Source organism: Carlito syrichta, unplaced genomic scaffold (assembly GCF_000164805.1).
Source record: "Carlito syrichta isolate Samal-C Ts95f unplaced genomic scaffold, Tarsius_syrichta-2.0.1 Scaffold288281, whole genome shotgun sequence".
Classification (NCBI taxonomy): domain Eukaryota; kingdom Metazoa; phylum Chordata; class Mammalia; order Primates; family Tarsiidae; genus Carlito; species Carlito syrichta.
In genome coordinates this window covers 7,712-21,017 of record NW_007232377.1, presented here as the reverse complement: position 1 = coordinate 21,017, position 13,306 = coordinate 7,712, and the positions used below count along the sequence as shown (strand labels likewise).

Here is a 13,306-nt window from a genome sequence, read left to right as displayed (position 1 = left end):
CTGGGTGACAGAGTGAGACTCCAACTCAAAAAAAAAAAAAAAAAAAAATTCAGTTAATTAAAAAAAAAAAGAAATGGAAGAAAAGTTGCAGGGCTAAGAGGGAAGAAAGGAAGAGTCCTCTCTTTAGGATATAGGCCATTAAGATATTTGTTTTCTAGGGAGCTCAACCCTGTTCAATGCTCTACTCACCAAGTGTCTGGAGAAGAAGGTCATGGCCGTGTGCAGATACACACCCCGCAAGAACATTCCCCCTTATTTTGTGGCTTTGGTGGCACAGGAAGAGGAATTGGATGACCAGAAAGTTCAAGTGACTCCTCCAGGTATGTGGCATTTATTTCCAGGGCTTCTGAACATTGCTCATGCTTTGTAATCATTCATGGGACTCAGATCTGCTGATCCATAGTCTTTGGGAATGGGGCCTGGGTAATGTGTATTTTTTAAGGTTTCTTGGGTGAATTTGGTGCAGTCAGGTAAGGGCGCCAAATATGGTTGTACAAGGCAGATCTGCAGCCTGGGTTGAGAATTGTCTGCTTAGGGACTGTTTGTGGGTTATTGACACAAATTTATTTATTGGGTCTCACTGCTGACACTTCTTTTTTTTTGAGTTGGAGTCTCACTCTGTCGCCCAGACTGGAGTGCAGTGGCTGCTCCCGGCCACCACAGCCTCGACCTGCTGGGCTCCGGCGATCCTTCCGCCTCTGCCTTCCGAGTAGCTGGAATTACAGGCATGCGCTACCATGCCCGGCTGATTTTTTGATTTATTGTAGAGATGAGGTCTTGCTGCCCAGGCGGGTCTCGAACCTGCGGGCTCAGGCAATCTACTCACCTCAGCCTCCCAAAGGCGCGGGATTACAGGCTGAACCACCGAGCCCGGCTGATACTTTTCTTTACTGAATGCCATTGTTTGTCTCTCTGTTAGTGTATAATGTTTAGTTTGTCTCCTGTATAAACCAAGAGTGGGGTTTGCAGAGGCACTGAGGTACAATAGAAAGACTAGATTTTGAAGTCAGACTTTATCTTATACTTATGTGTCTGGAAGCTTGCTTTTTCTTTTTTAATCTTATTTATTTATTTTTGTAGGATCGGGGTCTTGCTATGTTGGCCAGGCTGATTTGGAACTCCTGGCCTCAGTGGTCCTCCCACCTCAGCCTTCTAAAGCACTGGAATTACAGGCATGAGCCACCAGCCCGGCTGACTGCTTTCCTTCATTTTAGGCCCATCAGGTTGGGCAAATAATTTAACATTTCTTTTTATATTCCTTATCTACAAGATGGGAATTCTGGAACACCTTTTTCTCAAAGTTGTTTCTTTTTTTTTTTTTTGAGTCAGAGGTCAGAGTCTCATTCTGTTGCCAGGCTGAAGTGCAGTGGCATACTCACAGCCAACGCAACCTCTACCTGCTAGACTCAGATGATCCTTCTGCCTCAGCCTTCCAAGTAGCTGAACTACAGGCACGCACCACCACTTCCGGCTAATTTGTTGATTTATTGTAGAGACGTGGTCTCACCAAGTTCCTCAGGCTGGTCTTGAACCCCTATGCTCAGACGATCCTCTTGCCTCAGCCTCCCAAAGTGCTGGGATTACAGGCTGAGCCACCGCACGTGACCTGTTTTTCTTTAATTGTATAACATATAAATTTTATGACCATGTCTGGACTTTTTATACTTAACACAATGGAAATGTTCATATTCCTTTTTTTTCCCCAAAGGAAAAGTTTCGGAATCATCACTATGTTGCACAATAGAATAGAAATATGAAGTTCAGCTGGGTGAGGTGGCTCATGCTTATAATCCCAGCACTTTGGGAGGTGAGAGGGTTGCCTGAGTCCAGAGGTTTGAGACCAGCCTGGGCAACTTGGCAAGACCTCATCTGTACAATAAATTTAAAAAATTAGCTGGGTGTTGTGCATGCCTGTAGTTGCAGCTACTTGGAAGACTGAGTTGGAAGGGCTACCTGAGCTCAGCAGATTGAGGCTGTGGTGGCTGTGAGTGTGCCACTGCACACCAGCCAGGGCGACAGAGTAAGACCAACTCAAAAAAAAAAAAGAAAAATGAAGTTCAGATGTTTAGTTTCTTTTTTTTTTTTTGAGTGGGAGTCTCACTCTGTTGCCCAGACTGGAGTACAGTGGCCGCTCCTGGCCACTGCAGCCTTGACCTGCTGGGCTCCAGCAATCCTTCTGCCTCAGCCTTCCAAGTAGCTGGAACTACAGGCGTGTGCTACCATGCCCGGCTAATTTTTGATTTATTGTAGAGATGCGGTCTCGCCAAGTTACCCAGGCAGGTCTCGAACCCGCGGGCTCAGGCAATCCACTCACCTCAGCCTCCCAAAGCGTGGGATTACAGGCTGAGCCACCAAGCCCAGCTCAGATGTTTAGTTTCTAAAGAATGCAAGTGACACAACATTTCCGAAATCTGAAGTCATCAACATGACTTTGTAGTACTGTATCTCAGGCTTTACCTAAAAATTCATTGTTATTCAGATAAAAGTAGCCTCCTAGTCACATTTTTTTGTTGTTGATTTTTGATTTTTTTTGAGTTGGAGTCTCACTCTGTCACCCAGGCTGGAGTGCAGTAGCACTCTCATGGCCACCATAGCCTTGACCTGCTGGGCTCAGGCAATCCTTCTGCTTCAGTCTTCTAAGTAGCTGGAACTACAGGCATGCGCCACCATGCTTGGCTAATTTTTCTTGATTTATTGTAGAGATGAGGTCTCACCAAGTTGCCCAGGCTGGTCTTGAACCCCTGGACTCAGGCAATCCTCTCACCTCAGCCTCCCAAAGTGCTGGGATTATAGGTGTCAGCCACCACGCCTGGCCCTCGTCACATTTTTTAAAAAAACCTCTGCCCCATCACAGCTTTCTGAGATTTGTGAAGGAAGTGCAGTCTTGTGATCAGATTCCATATAGTACTGTCAGTTTTGTAAACATAGAGAAAAAACAGTGACTGATCTTATGTGTCAGTTAGTTATAGTCTGCTGATCTGATTAGAATCCTTGACAACAACCGGGATCGGTGACTGGGATCGGTGACTCAGCCTGTAATCCCAGCACTTTGGGAGGCCGAGGTGAGTGGATTGCCTGAGCCTGCGGGTTCGAGACCCAACTGGGCAACTTGGCAAGACCTCATCTCTACAATAACTCAAAAATTAGCTGGGCGTGGTAGCGTGCACCTGTAGTTCCAGCTACTTGGAAGGCTGAGGCAGAAGGATCGCCGGAGCCCAGCAGGTTGAGATTGCAGTGGCCGGGAGCAGCCACTGCACTCCAGTCTGGGTGACAGAGTGAGACTCCAACTCAAAAAAACAACAACAACAACAAAAAGAATCCTTGACAAATGCCTGGTGGCAGTTGCAAATAACTGCCAAGCTTATAGAGGTAATATAGTAGCCCACGGTTTTGGGAGCAGCTCTTGTACAAGAGTAGAGGAACAAAAACATCTGTAAGTAAGGTATTAGAAAAATAATTGTCGGCTAAGCTCAGTGGCTCAGCCTGTAATCCTAGCATTTTGGGAGGCCGAGTGAGTGTATTGCCTGAGCCCCGCGTGTTTGAAACCAGCCTGGGAAATTGGGTGAGACTTCATCTCTACAATAAAAAAAAATTAGCTGGGCATGGTAGCGCATACCTGTAGTTGCTGCTACTTGGAAGGCTGAGGTGGAAGAATCACTGGAGCCCAGCAGGTCGACACTGGAATTACCATGAGTGTGCCACGGCACTCCCTCCTAGGTGACAGAGTAAGACTCCAACTCAAAAAAAAAAAAAAAGAAAGAAAAAGAAAAATAATTGCCCACAACCAAAAAGGCAGAGAGAGTAACTGTGCTTTCAAGGATGTGTCCATGTGGTTCCTTCAAGGGGCTACTCAGGGTGCTGTTGAATGTTTTCAAGGCCAGCCTGTTATAAGTCTCATTGATTTTCAGAAATATAGTACAGTGCTGCTGCAGTTGCTAACAGAGGTCAAGACTGTGGTGGCCATAAGTGGGCCATTGCACTCCAACCTGGGTGACAGAGTGGGACTCCGTCTCAAGGAAAAAAAAAAAAAAAAGCTGGAGACTGGAACTAACTGGTTCTGCCAATAAAGGGTCCTTGCAGAGCAATACGAACAGGAACAGTAAATACAGTAGGCCCTCTCAATCCTTGGTTTTGCTTTCCACAGTCAACCATGGATCCAAAAATATTAAATGGAAAATTCCACAAATAAACGATTTATAAGAATGTCATACCTAAGATATGAATCGTCCCTTTGTTCAGCGTCACAGTACTATAGATGCTACCTACTCATTAGTCGCTTAGTAGCTGTCTTGGTTATCAGATCAACTGTTGAGGTATTGGTCTTGCAGTTGTGCTCAAGTCCCCCTTATGTCACTTAATAATGGCCCAAAGCATAAGAGTAGTGATTCTGGCAATTCAGGTATGCCAAAGAGAAGCCAGAAAGTGCTTCCTTTAAGTGAAAAGGTAAATATTCTCAACTTCAAGAAAGAAAAGAAATACCATATGCTGAGGTTGCTAAGATATGTGGTAAAAATGAATCTTCTGCTTGAAATTGTGAAGAAGGAAAAAGAAATTCATGCTAGTTTTGCTGTTGTATGTTATACTACAAAAGTTACATCCACAGCATGTGGTAAATGCATAGTTAAGAAGGGAAAGGCATTAAATGTGTGGGTAGAAGACATGGACAGAAACATGTGCTAATCGATGGCAGTAGATTCAGTACTATCTGGGGGTCATGGAATGTATCCCTAAAGGCTAAGGGGTCCACTGTATACAGAAAGGGGCACCCCTTATGCCTTGTAGTCCCCTGGAGACTCCAGAGTGTTTGTTAGGCATATACTAACAGGAACATTGGTAAAGGAGAATTGGAGTGTGGAGGACCCCAGTCCCAGCATCACAGAATGTAGAAGGGTGAATTTGGGACTGAAAAACAAATGTCTGCAACACTTTAAGTCAAATCTCAGAAAATGTATCTCCCTTCTTCAGGCTTCCAGCTTGTCTTCCTACCTTATGCTGATGATAAACGGAAGGTACCCTTTCCTGAAAAAGTCGTAGCAAACCCAGAGCAGGTAGACAAGATGAAGGCTATTGTTCAGAAGCTCCGCTTCCAATACAGGTGAGTACTGGGTCAATCTCAGGCTTTCTTCTGGATCTACCTCCTTAGGTGAAAGAAATTGAAGTTAGGCATAGACCAAGAGTGTGACTTTACTCTTTTCAGTGAACTGATAGTTTATTACTTGGTATTGAGAACTTTTAAAAAGCTGTGAGAGTGGAAGCTCTTCTTACTTTGGAGAGACTCTGCGATTGTGCTGGTTTACCTGTTGTACTGTACTTAGAAATCTAGATTAGTCTATTGAACAAGTTCAAAAAAAGACACAGTAAAGGGAAGATTCCTAGTCGGCCTTCTTCTTGATTATGGTTGTTGTGACACAATGAGTTAAGTTAAATAAGTCCAATGTAAATTGCTACAGGCTTAAGAGAATGAATAAATAATTCAAATCATTCCCTCTACATACACAACAGACTATCTCTCGGAGCCTGCATCATGTGACGCCAGACTTTTTTTTCATATCACCTTTTCATTTAAAAAATTTTTATTTATTGTGGTAAGAACATTTAATATGAGATATACCTTCTTAATAGGTTTTTAATACAGTATTGTTAACTGTAGGCACAGTGTTGTACAGCAGATGTCTAGAACATACTCATTTTGCATAACTGAAACTTTGAAACATTGATTAGCAGCTCCCCATTTCCTCACCACTGGCCCCTGGCAACCACCATTCTACTTTCTGCTTCCATTGGTTTGACTATTTTAGATACCTTGTGTAAGTGGAATCATGTAATATCTGTCCTTCTGTGACTGGATTATCTCACTTAACATGGTATTCATCCATGATGTTGCATGTTGCAGGATTTTCTTTTTTAGGACTGAATAATATTCTACCACATGTATAGACCACATTTTCTTTATCTATTCATCTGTCAGTGGACATTTAGGTTGTTTCCACATCTTAGCTATTGTGAATAGTGCTGCCATGAACATGGAAATGCTAATATCTCTTTGGCTTATTATTTCCTTTTTTTTTTTTTTTTTTTTTTTGAACTAAGAAAAGTAGACTTGTTAAAGGAAAGATACATTGTGATGGACATCAAGGGCAGGACAATAGCAAGAATGTCTGCAGTCTGCTGCCTGATTTCAATTCTTTTGGAGAAATACCCAAAAGTAGGATTGCTGGATCATAGTTATATTTTTAAATTTTTGAGGAATCTCCATACTGTTTTCCACAGTGGCTGCACCATTTTGCATTCTCACCAAAAGTATAAAAGGGTTCCAGTTTCTCCACATCCTCACCAACACTTGTTATCTTTTGTTTTTGTTGTTATTGTTTTGTGTAGGAGTCTCACTCTGTCACCCAGGCTGGAGTGCAGTGGCAACGCTCACGGCCACCGCAGCCTCGACCTGCTAGTCTCAGGTGATCCTTCTGCCTCAGCCTTCCAAGTAGCTAGAATCATAGGCATGCACCACCATGCTCGGCTGATCTTTTGACTTATTGTAGAAGCACAGTCTTGCCAAGTTGCACAGGCTGGTCTCGAACCCCTGGACTCAGGCAGTCCTCTCACAAGGATTACAGGAATGAGCCACTGCACGCGGCTGTTGTTTTTTGAGTTGAGGTCTCTTTCGTCTAGGCTGGAATCCAGTGGCACTCTCATGGTCACCACAGCCTTGACCTGCTGGGCTTAGGTGATCCTTCCCTCTCAGCCTTTCAGGTAGCTGGAACCACAAGTGTGTGCCACTACACCAGTTAATTTTTAATTTTTTTTTGTACTTTATTTATTTTAATTTTTTTTATTGTAGAGATGAGGTCTTGCCAAGTTGCCTAGGTAAGTGTAGAACTCCTGGGCTCGGGCAATCTTCTTGCCTTTGCCTCCCAAAGTGCTGGGATTACAGGCATGAGACACCACACCTGGCCATCTTGTGTTTTTGTTAATAACCATCAGAACTGGTATGAAATGATATCTTATTGTGGTCTTGATTTACATTTTCCTGATGATTAGTGACATTGAACATTGAACCTATTGGCCATTTGTATGTCTTCTTTGGAGATGTGTCTATTCAAGTTTAGTCCTTTTTTTTTTGGAGATTACTTCTTACTCTGTTGCCCAAGTTGGAATGCAGTGGCATGACCATAACTCACTGTAGCGTCAAATTCCTAGGCTCAAGTGATTTTCCTGCCTTGGCCTCCCGAAGTGCTGGGATTATAGGTATGAGCCATCTTGGCCTAGCTTTTTTATGTTTTTGTTAACTTTTTAGAGACAGGGTCTTGCTATGTTGGCTGGCCAGGCTGGCCATGAACTCCTCTCCTAGGATTAAGTAGTCCTCATGCCTCAGCCTCCTGAACAGCTGTGACTGTATACACTTGCCACTGCACCTGGGCGTTAACCCTTTTTTTTTTTTTTTTTGATCAGAGTCTCATTCTGTTGCCCAGGCTGGAGTGCAGTGACACACTCACAGCCATTGCAGCCTCGACCTGCTGGGCTCAGGTGATCCTTCCACCTCACTCTCCTGAGTAACTGGGACTACAGGCGCATGCCACCATGCCCAGCTAATTTTTTGATTTATTGTAGAGACGAGGTCTCACCAAATTGCCCAGGCAGGTCTTGAACCCATGGGCGCAGGCAATCCTTTTGCCTTGGCCTCCCAAAGTGCTGGGATTATAGGCATGAGCCACCCCACCAGGCCTCTTTTTTTTTTTTTTTTAATTCTTCAGCCATAAAAAGGAACAAATACTTTCTTTAAAATAAAAATACTGTACTCAAGTCTCCCACCAGATCTTGTTTTGTCCATTAAACCTCCCTGGCGAGAAGATTTAACAATCTATTTTATTAAATTTAGATAAATTTCTACAAACCCAGCACTAGCCATGAAACATGCCTCATACTCAACCCACAAGATTGTGATTTACTGCAGTATAGATTTCTAACCTTCCCTTTGGTCCCTGGGTAGACCAGTATTAGCTCATAACCCTATCAGCCGCCCAGGAGTGTGTTCCCTATACTTTTTTTTTTGAGTTGGAGTCTCTCTCTGTCGCCCAGACTGGAGTGCAGTGGCCGCTCCCGGCCACCGCAGCCTCGACCTGCTGGGCTCCGGCGATCCTTCCACTCAGCCTCCCAAGTAGCTGGAACTACAGGCGTGTGCTACCACGCCCGGCTCATTTTTTGATTTATTGTAGAGATGAGGTCTCGCCAAGTTGCCCAGGCGGGTCTCGAACCCACAGACTCAGGCAATCTACTCACCTCAGCCTCCCAAAGGTGCGGGATTATAGGCTGAGCTACCAAGCACGGTTTTTGGTTTTTTGTTTTTTTTTTTGAGTTGGAGTCTCGCTCTGTCACCCAGACTGGAGGGCAGTGGCACACTCACGGCCACCCCAGTGTTGACCTGCTGGGCTCCAGCGATTCTTCCATCTCAGCCTTCTAAGTAGCCAGAACTACAGGCGTGTGCTACCATGTCCAGCTAATTTTTTGATTTATTGTAGATACCAGGTCTTGCCAAGTTGTCTGGACTGGTCTCGAACCTGCGGGCTCAGGCAATCCACTTGCCTCAGCCTCCCAAAATGCAGGGATTATAGGCTGAGCCACCAAGCCCAGCCTCTCTATACTTTTTAAGCCTTGGAAACCTAGTACAGATCGTCTCCATCTTATTGTTATTTAACTTAGGATTTTTTGGCTTTGTGATGGTGCAAAAGCAATACACACTCAGAAATCATATGCACACACCATTCTGTTTTTCACTTTTAGTACAGTAGTCAACAAATTGCATTTGTCAATTTTATTATAAAATAGGCTTTGTTAGACTATAATACCATTGTCTTGCTCAAGAAATTTAAATCTGCTTTTTTTCAACACAGTGAACACTGAGAATATTTTAGAAATGAAATTAGATGCGGGACAGGAAAGTTAAAAACCTGTGTCACATTCAACAAGACTAAACTACAGGACAAAGAATCACTTGGTATTGCAAAATCTTTAATTGGCTAGAGAATAGAATTTTTTTTTTTTTTTTGAGTTGGAGTCTCTCTCTGCCGCCCAGACTGGAGTGCAGTGATTGCTCTCGGCCACCGCAGCCTCTGCCTGTTGGGCTCCGGCGATCCTTCTGCCTCAGCCTTCCGAGTAACTGGAACTACAGGCATGTGCTACCACACCCGGCTAATTTTTTTGATTTATTGTGGAGATGAGGTCTTGCCAAGTTGCCTGGGCGGGTCTCGAACCCGTGGGCTCAAGCAATCCACTCACCTAAGCCTCCCAAAGCGCTGGGATTACAGGCTGAGTCACGGAGCCTGGCTGAGAATAATAGTTCCAGGTTCCAGCTACTAGAAAGGCTGAGGCAGAAGGATCGCCGGCGCCCAGCAGGTTGAGGCTGGGGTAACCAGGAGCGGCCACTGCACTCCAGTCTGGGCGACAGAGTGAGACTCCAACTCAAAAAAAAAATCAGCCGGGCTTGGTAGCGCATGCCTGTAATTCCGGCTACTGGGAAGGCTGAGGTGGAAGGATCGCTGGCGCCCAGCTGGCGAGGCTGCGGTGACCGGGAGCAGCCACTGCACTCCAGTCTGGGTGACAGAGTGAGACTCCAACTCAAAAAAAAAAAAGCCATATTGCTATCTCTGGAAAATTATGTCATCCAAAGAGCGGATTAGCATGATTATAATGTGGATTTGTCCTACACAAAGCAGCAGACCTATAAATAAACTGAACAAGTCTGTTTGACCATTTTTCCCATTGAACCTGATTTATATGGAAAACAAATCAATTAATCTAAACTCCTATAACACACTGAATGTATATTCATTTTTAGAAGCCTGAAAGGACCATGGGATCACAAATAATTTTATATTTTAGAGACTTTCATAAATTAAAAAGTTAACACTACAATTTAATTTGTGCTACTAAAATGCAATAGTAGTCTGAACTCCTCCAAGTTGAAGGAGCCCTATAAAATTTTTATTCTTGCATTCATTACTTGTTTCTGAACCACATTATCTGTGCCTGGCTACTTGGGATATTTTTTCAGCTGACCTTGGACTTATGCCGTCTCAGCTGGATTTATTTTATTTTTTAAGTGTTTATGTTTTAATTTAGTTATGTTATTACCTTTTTTTTTTTTTAACAGAAGTGACAACTTTGAGAACCCAGTGTTGCAGCAATACTTCAGGAACTTGGAGGCATTGGCCTTGGATTTGATGGAGCCTGAACAAGCAGTAGATCTGACACGTAAGAAGCGTTCTTGGGGGGCTTTTTTACTGATTTTGTTCTGAGCCAGTAATAGTGCATATGTTTCCTTGTACTTTCTCCTCAACTTCATTGATTAGACCATTTCTGAGAGATTTTTCTAGACCAGCTGATACAGCTGGGGAACAGATTTGGTTGGTTCTGCAGTGACAGGAGAGAGTGCCAGGTTTCTGAGACCTGCCTTTGAACTAGGCCACCACATGACTACATGTTGGTGTAAGTTAAAGAAATAATATATAACATTTATATAGTGCTTACTGACTTCCAGTCATTGTCAACTTTGTGTTGACTCATTTCATGCTTGTAACCGTGAGGGAGGAGCAGTAATTGTCTCACTTTTAGAGAAGGAAGTGATTTTCCCAAGGTACTAAGTAGTAAGTGGTAGATCTAGGTTTAGAATACAGTGAATCCGGCTGGACACGGTGGCTTATTCCTGTAATCCCAGCACTTTGGGATACCGAGGCAAGAGGATTGCCTAACCCAGGGGTTCGAAACCAACCTGGGCAACTTGGCGAGACCTCATCTCTACAAATTAGCCGGGCATGGTGGCATGTGAACCTGTGGTTCCAGCTACTTAGAAGGCTGAGGTGGAAGGATAGCCTGAGCCTAGCAGGTAATGACTGCGGTGGCTGTGAGCATGCCATTGCACTCCAGCCTGGGTGACAGAGTGAGAATCCGACTAAAAAAAAAAAAAAAAGGATACAATGAATCCCACCCAGAGCCCTTGCTCTTAACCACTGGGCTTACTGCCTCTCTGTCAGACTCTGCATGCTGTGTCCTGAGAAAAGCCACCCTGTTATTCAGCATCAAGGAGTTTTGCCTGGCCTCCCAGTCTGGGCTTCTCTGACCTTGCTGCTAGTCTTTACCTGGTTGTGATTCTCATACGTATTTTAAAAGAGGACACAAGAAGTTAGTAAAGTAAGGAAATACCCGCTCGCAAACATATTAGATTTAATGCATATTCTTGATAGAGATTAAAAAGATCATAACAGAGCAGGCATGGTGGCTCATGCCTGTAATCTAGCACTTTGGGAGATGGGAGGGTTGCTTGAGCCCAGGAGTTTGAGACTATCCTGGTCAACATAGCAAGAATTTGTCTCTACAAAAAAATCAAAAAATTAGCTGGGCATGCCTCTAGTCCCAGGTGTTTGGGAGGCTGAGGCAGGAGGATCACCTGAAACCAGGAGTTAGAGGCTGCAATGAGCCGTGATTGTGCCAAAGCATCCCAGTTTGGGCAACAGAACAGGACCCCGTTTCAAAAATACAAAACAACCCTTAGTCCACAGCTCCTCTCTTTATTTCCAGGGCTGCGAACCACCTTCTTACTCTGACTAGACTGTAAGCCCACTGTGGGCACGGACCCTTATTTGAATTTCCAGAATCTAGCCCATTATCTCCACTCTTACTTCCCAGCTGTTTGACCTCGGGCAAGTCATTTAACCTCTGCTTTCTTCCTATAAAACCGGGGACAAATTTACTTATCCTAAAAGTTGTTAGAAGACTCAATAAAAAGAATAAGTTTAAAGCATTTAGAACAGTGCCTGGCTGTAGTAAGGGTGACAACAGTAAATGGAAGTGTTAGAAGGTACTTTCTGTAGACCCCTCCCGCCCAGCAGCTCTCCTCTGGTTCCTGTAGAGTTAGACTGAATAGCAAGCCAAGGCTCGTGACTCACCAGATGACTCTTCTGTGTTTTGATTTTCTAGTGCCCAAGCTTGAAGCAATGGATAAAAGACTGGGCTCCCTGGTAGATGAGTTTAAGGAGCTTGTTTACCCACCAGGTTACAATCCTGAGGGAAAAGCTTCCAAGAGGAAACACGGTAAGGAGCTGAATGCGGATGTGGACATCTATTGGGTTATTTTTAAAAGTTGCCTTATGGTCTTATCAGAGGATAATATCCTTTCAGAAATATCTAAACATACATATTTATGTATACCAACATAAATATTTTAGCACAAATGGAACAATATTCACATTGTCTTCTAGTTTGCATTTTGTTACTTAGCTATATATGTTGGACAGTTATTCATATTCTCACTTGCATGTCTACCTCTAGAAAAAATAAGGCTGCAGAGTACTTGATTGGATAGATGTACTCCAGTTTATTTAACCAGACCTTTTTTGATGGACATGCTTCAGTGAACGTGAACACTGTGTACCTGTGTGAGTAGGTTCATAGGATAAATTCTTGACAGTGGAGATGCTGGGTCAAAGTATAGACATTTTAAAATTCTGATAATGGCTGGGTGTAGTGGCTCATGTGTGTAATCCCAGCACTTTGGGAGGCTGAGGTGGGAGGATTGCTTGATTCCAGGAGTTCAAGACCAGCCTGGGCAACATAGTAAGACCTCATCTTTACAAAAATAATAATAGTAATAATAAGCTAGGTGTGGTGGTACATGCCTGTAGTCACAGCTACTCAGGAAGCTGAAGGATCTCCTGAGCCCAGGAATTTGAGCGTGGGTGGCAGCATCAGACTATGACTCAAAATAAAATGAAACAAAATTCTGATAAGCATTACCTCTGGCCGGGGACGGTAGCTCAAGCCTGTAATCCCAGCACTTTGGGAGGCCAAGGTGAGGGAATTGCCTGAGCCCACAGGTTCGAGAACAACCTGGGCAACTTGACGAGACCTCATCTTTACAATAAATCAAAAAATTAGCTGGGTGTGGTAGTGTGTACCTGTAGTTCCAGCTATTTGGAAGGCTGAGGCGGAAGGATCATTTGAGCCCAGCAGGTCAATGCTGGGGTGGCCATGAGCATGCCACTGCATTCCAGCCTGGGAAACAGAATGAGACTTCAACTCAAAACAAAAAATTTGTGAATTATCTCCAGAAAAGTGATACATTCACACCTTATCCAAAAAGGGATGAGAATGTTTCCCTACGCTCTCACCCATTCTGGGTTTTATATATTATTTTCTGAATTTTATATATTATTTTTTAAAATTTCTGGATTTTATATATTATTTTTTAAAATTTCTTTAAATAATGATGGGGGAAAATTATGTCCTCTTTGAGCTGTAGTTTTCCAGTTATGGG

The 13,306-nt window shown here is 43.6% G+C and overlaps 1 protein-coding gene across 3 annotated transcripts in view; it reads left to right on the top strand.

The window, feature by feature from the left end:
- Positions 1-13,306, top strand: part of XRCC6 (X-ray repair cross complementing 6) — a 40,658-nt gene that overhangs the window by 25,576 nt on the left and 1,776 nt on the right. For all 3 annotated transcript variants that reach the window (XM_021710199.1, XM_021710198.1, XM_008053557.2), the window contains 4 exons: positions 159-320; positions 4,966-5,095; positions 10,148-10,248; positions 11,971-12,084. In XM_021710199.1, coding sequence (XP_021565874.1) covers positions 159-320; positions 4,966-5,095; positions 10,148-10,248; positions 11,971-12,084 — 507 coding nt within the window. The remainder of the gene's footprint in view (positions 1-158; positions 321-4,965; positions 5,096-10,147; positions 10,249-11,970; positions 12,085-13,306) is intronic.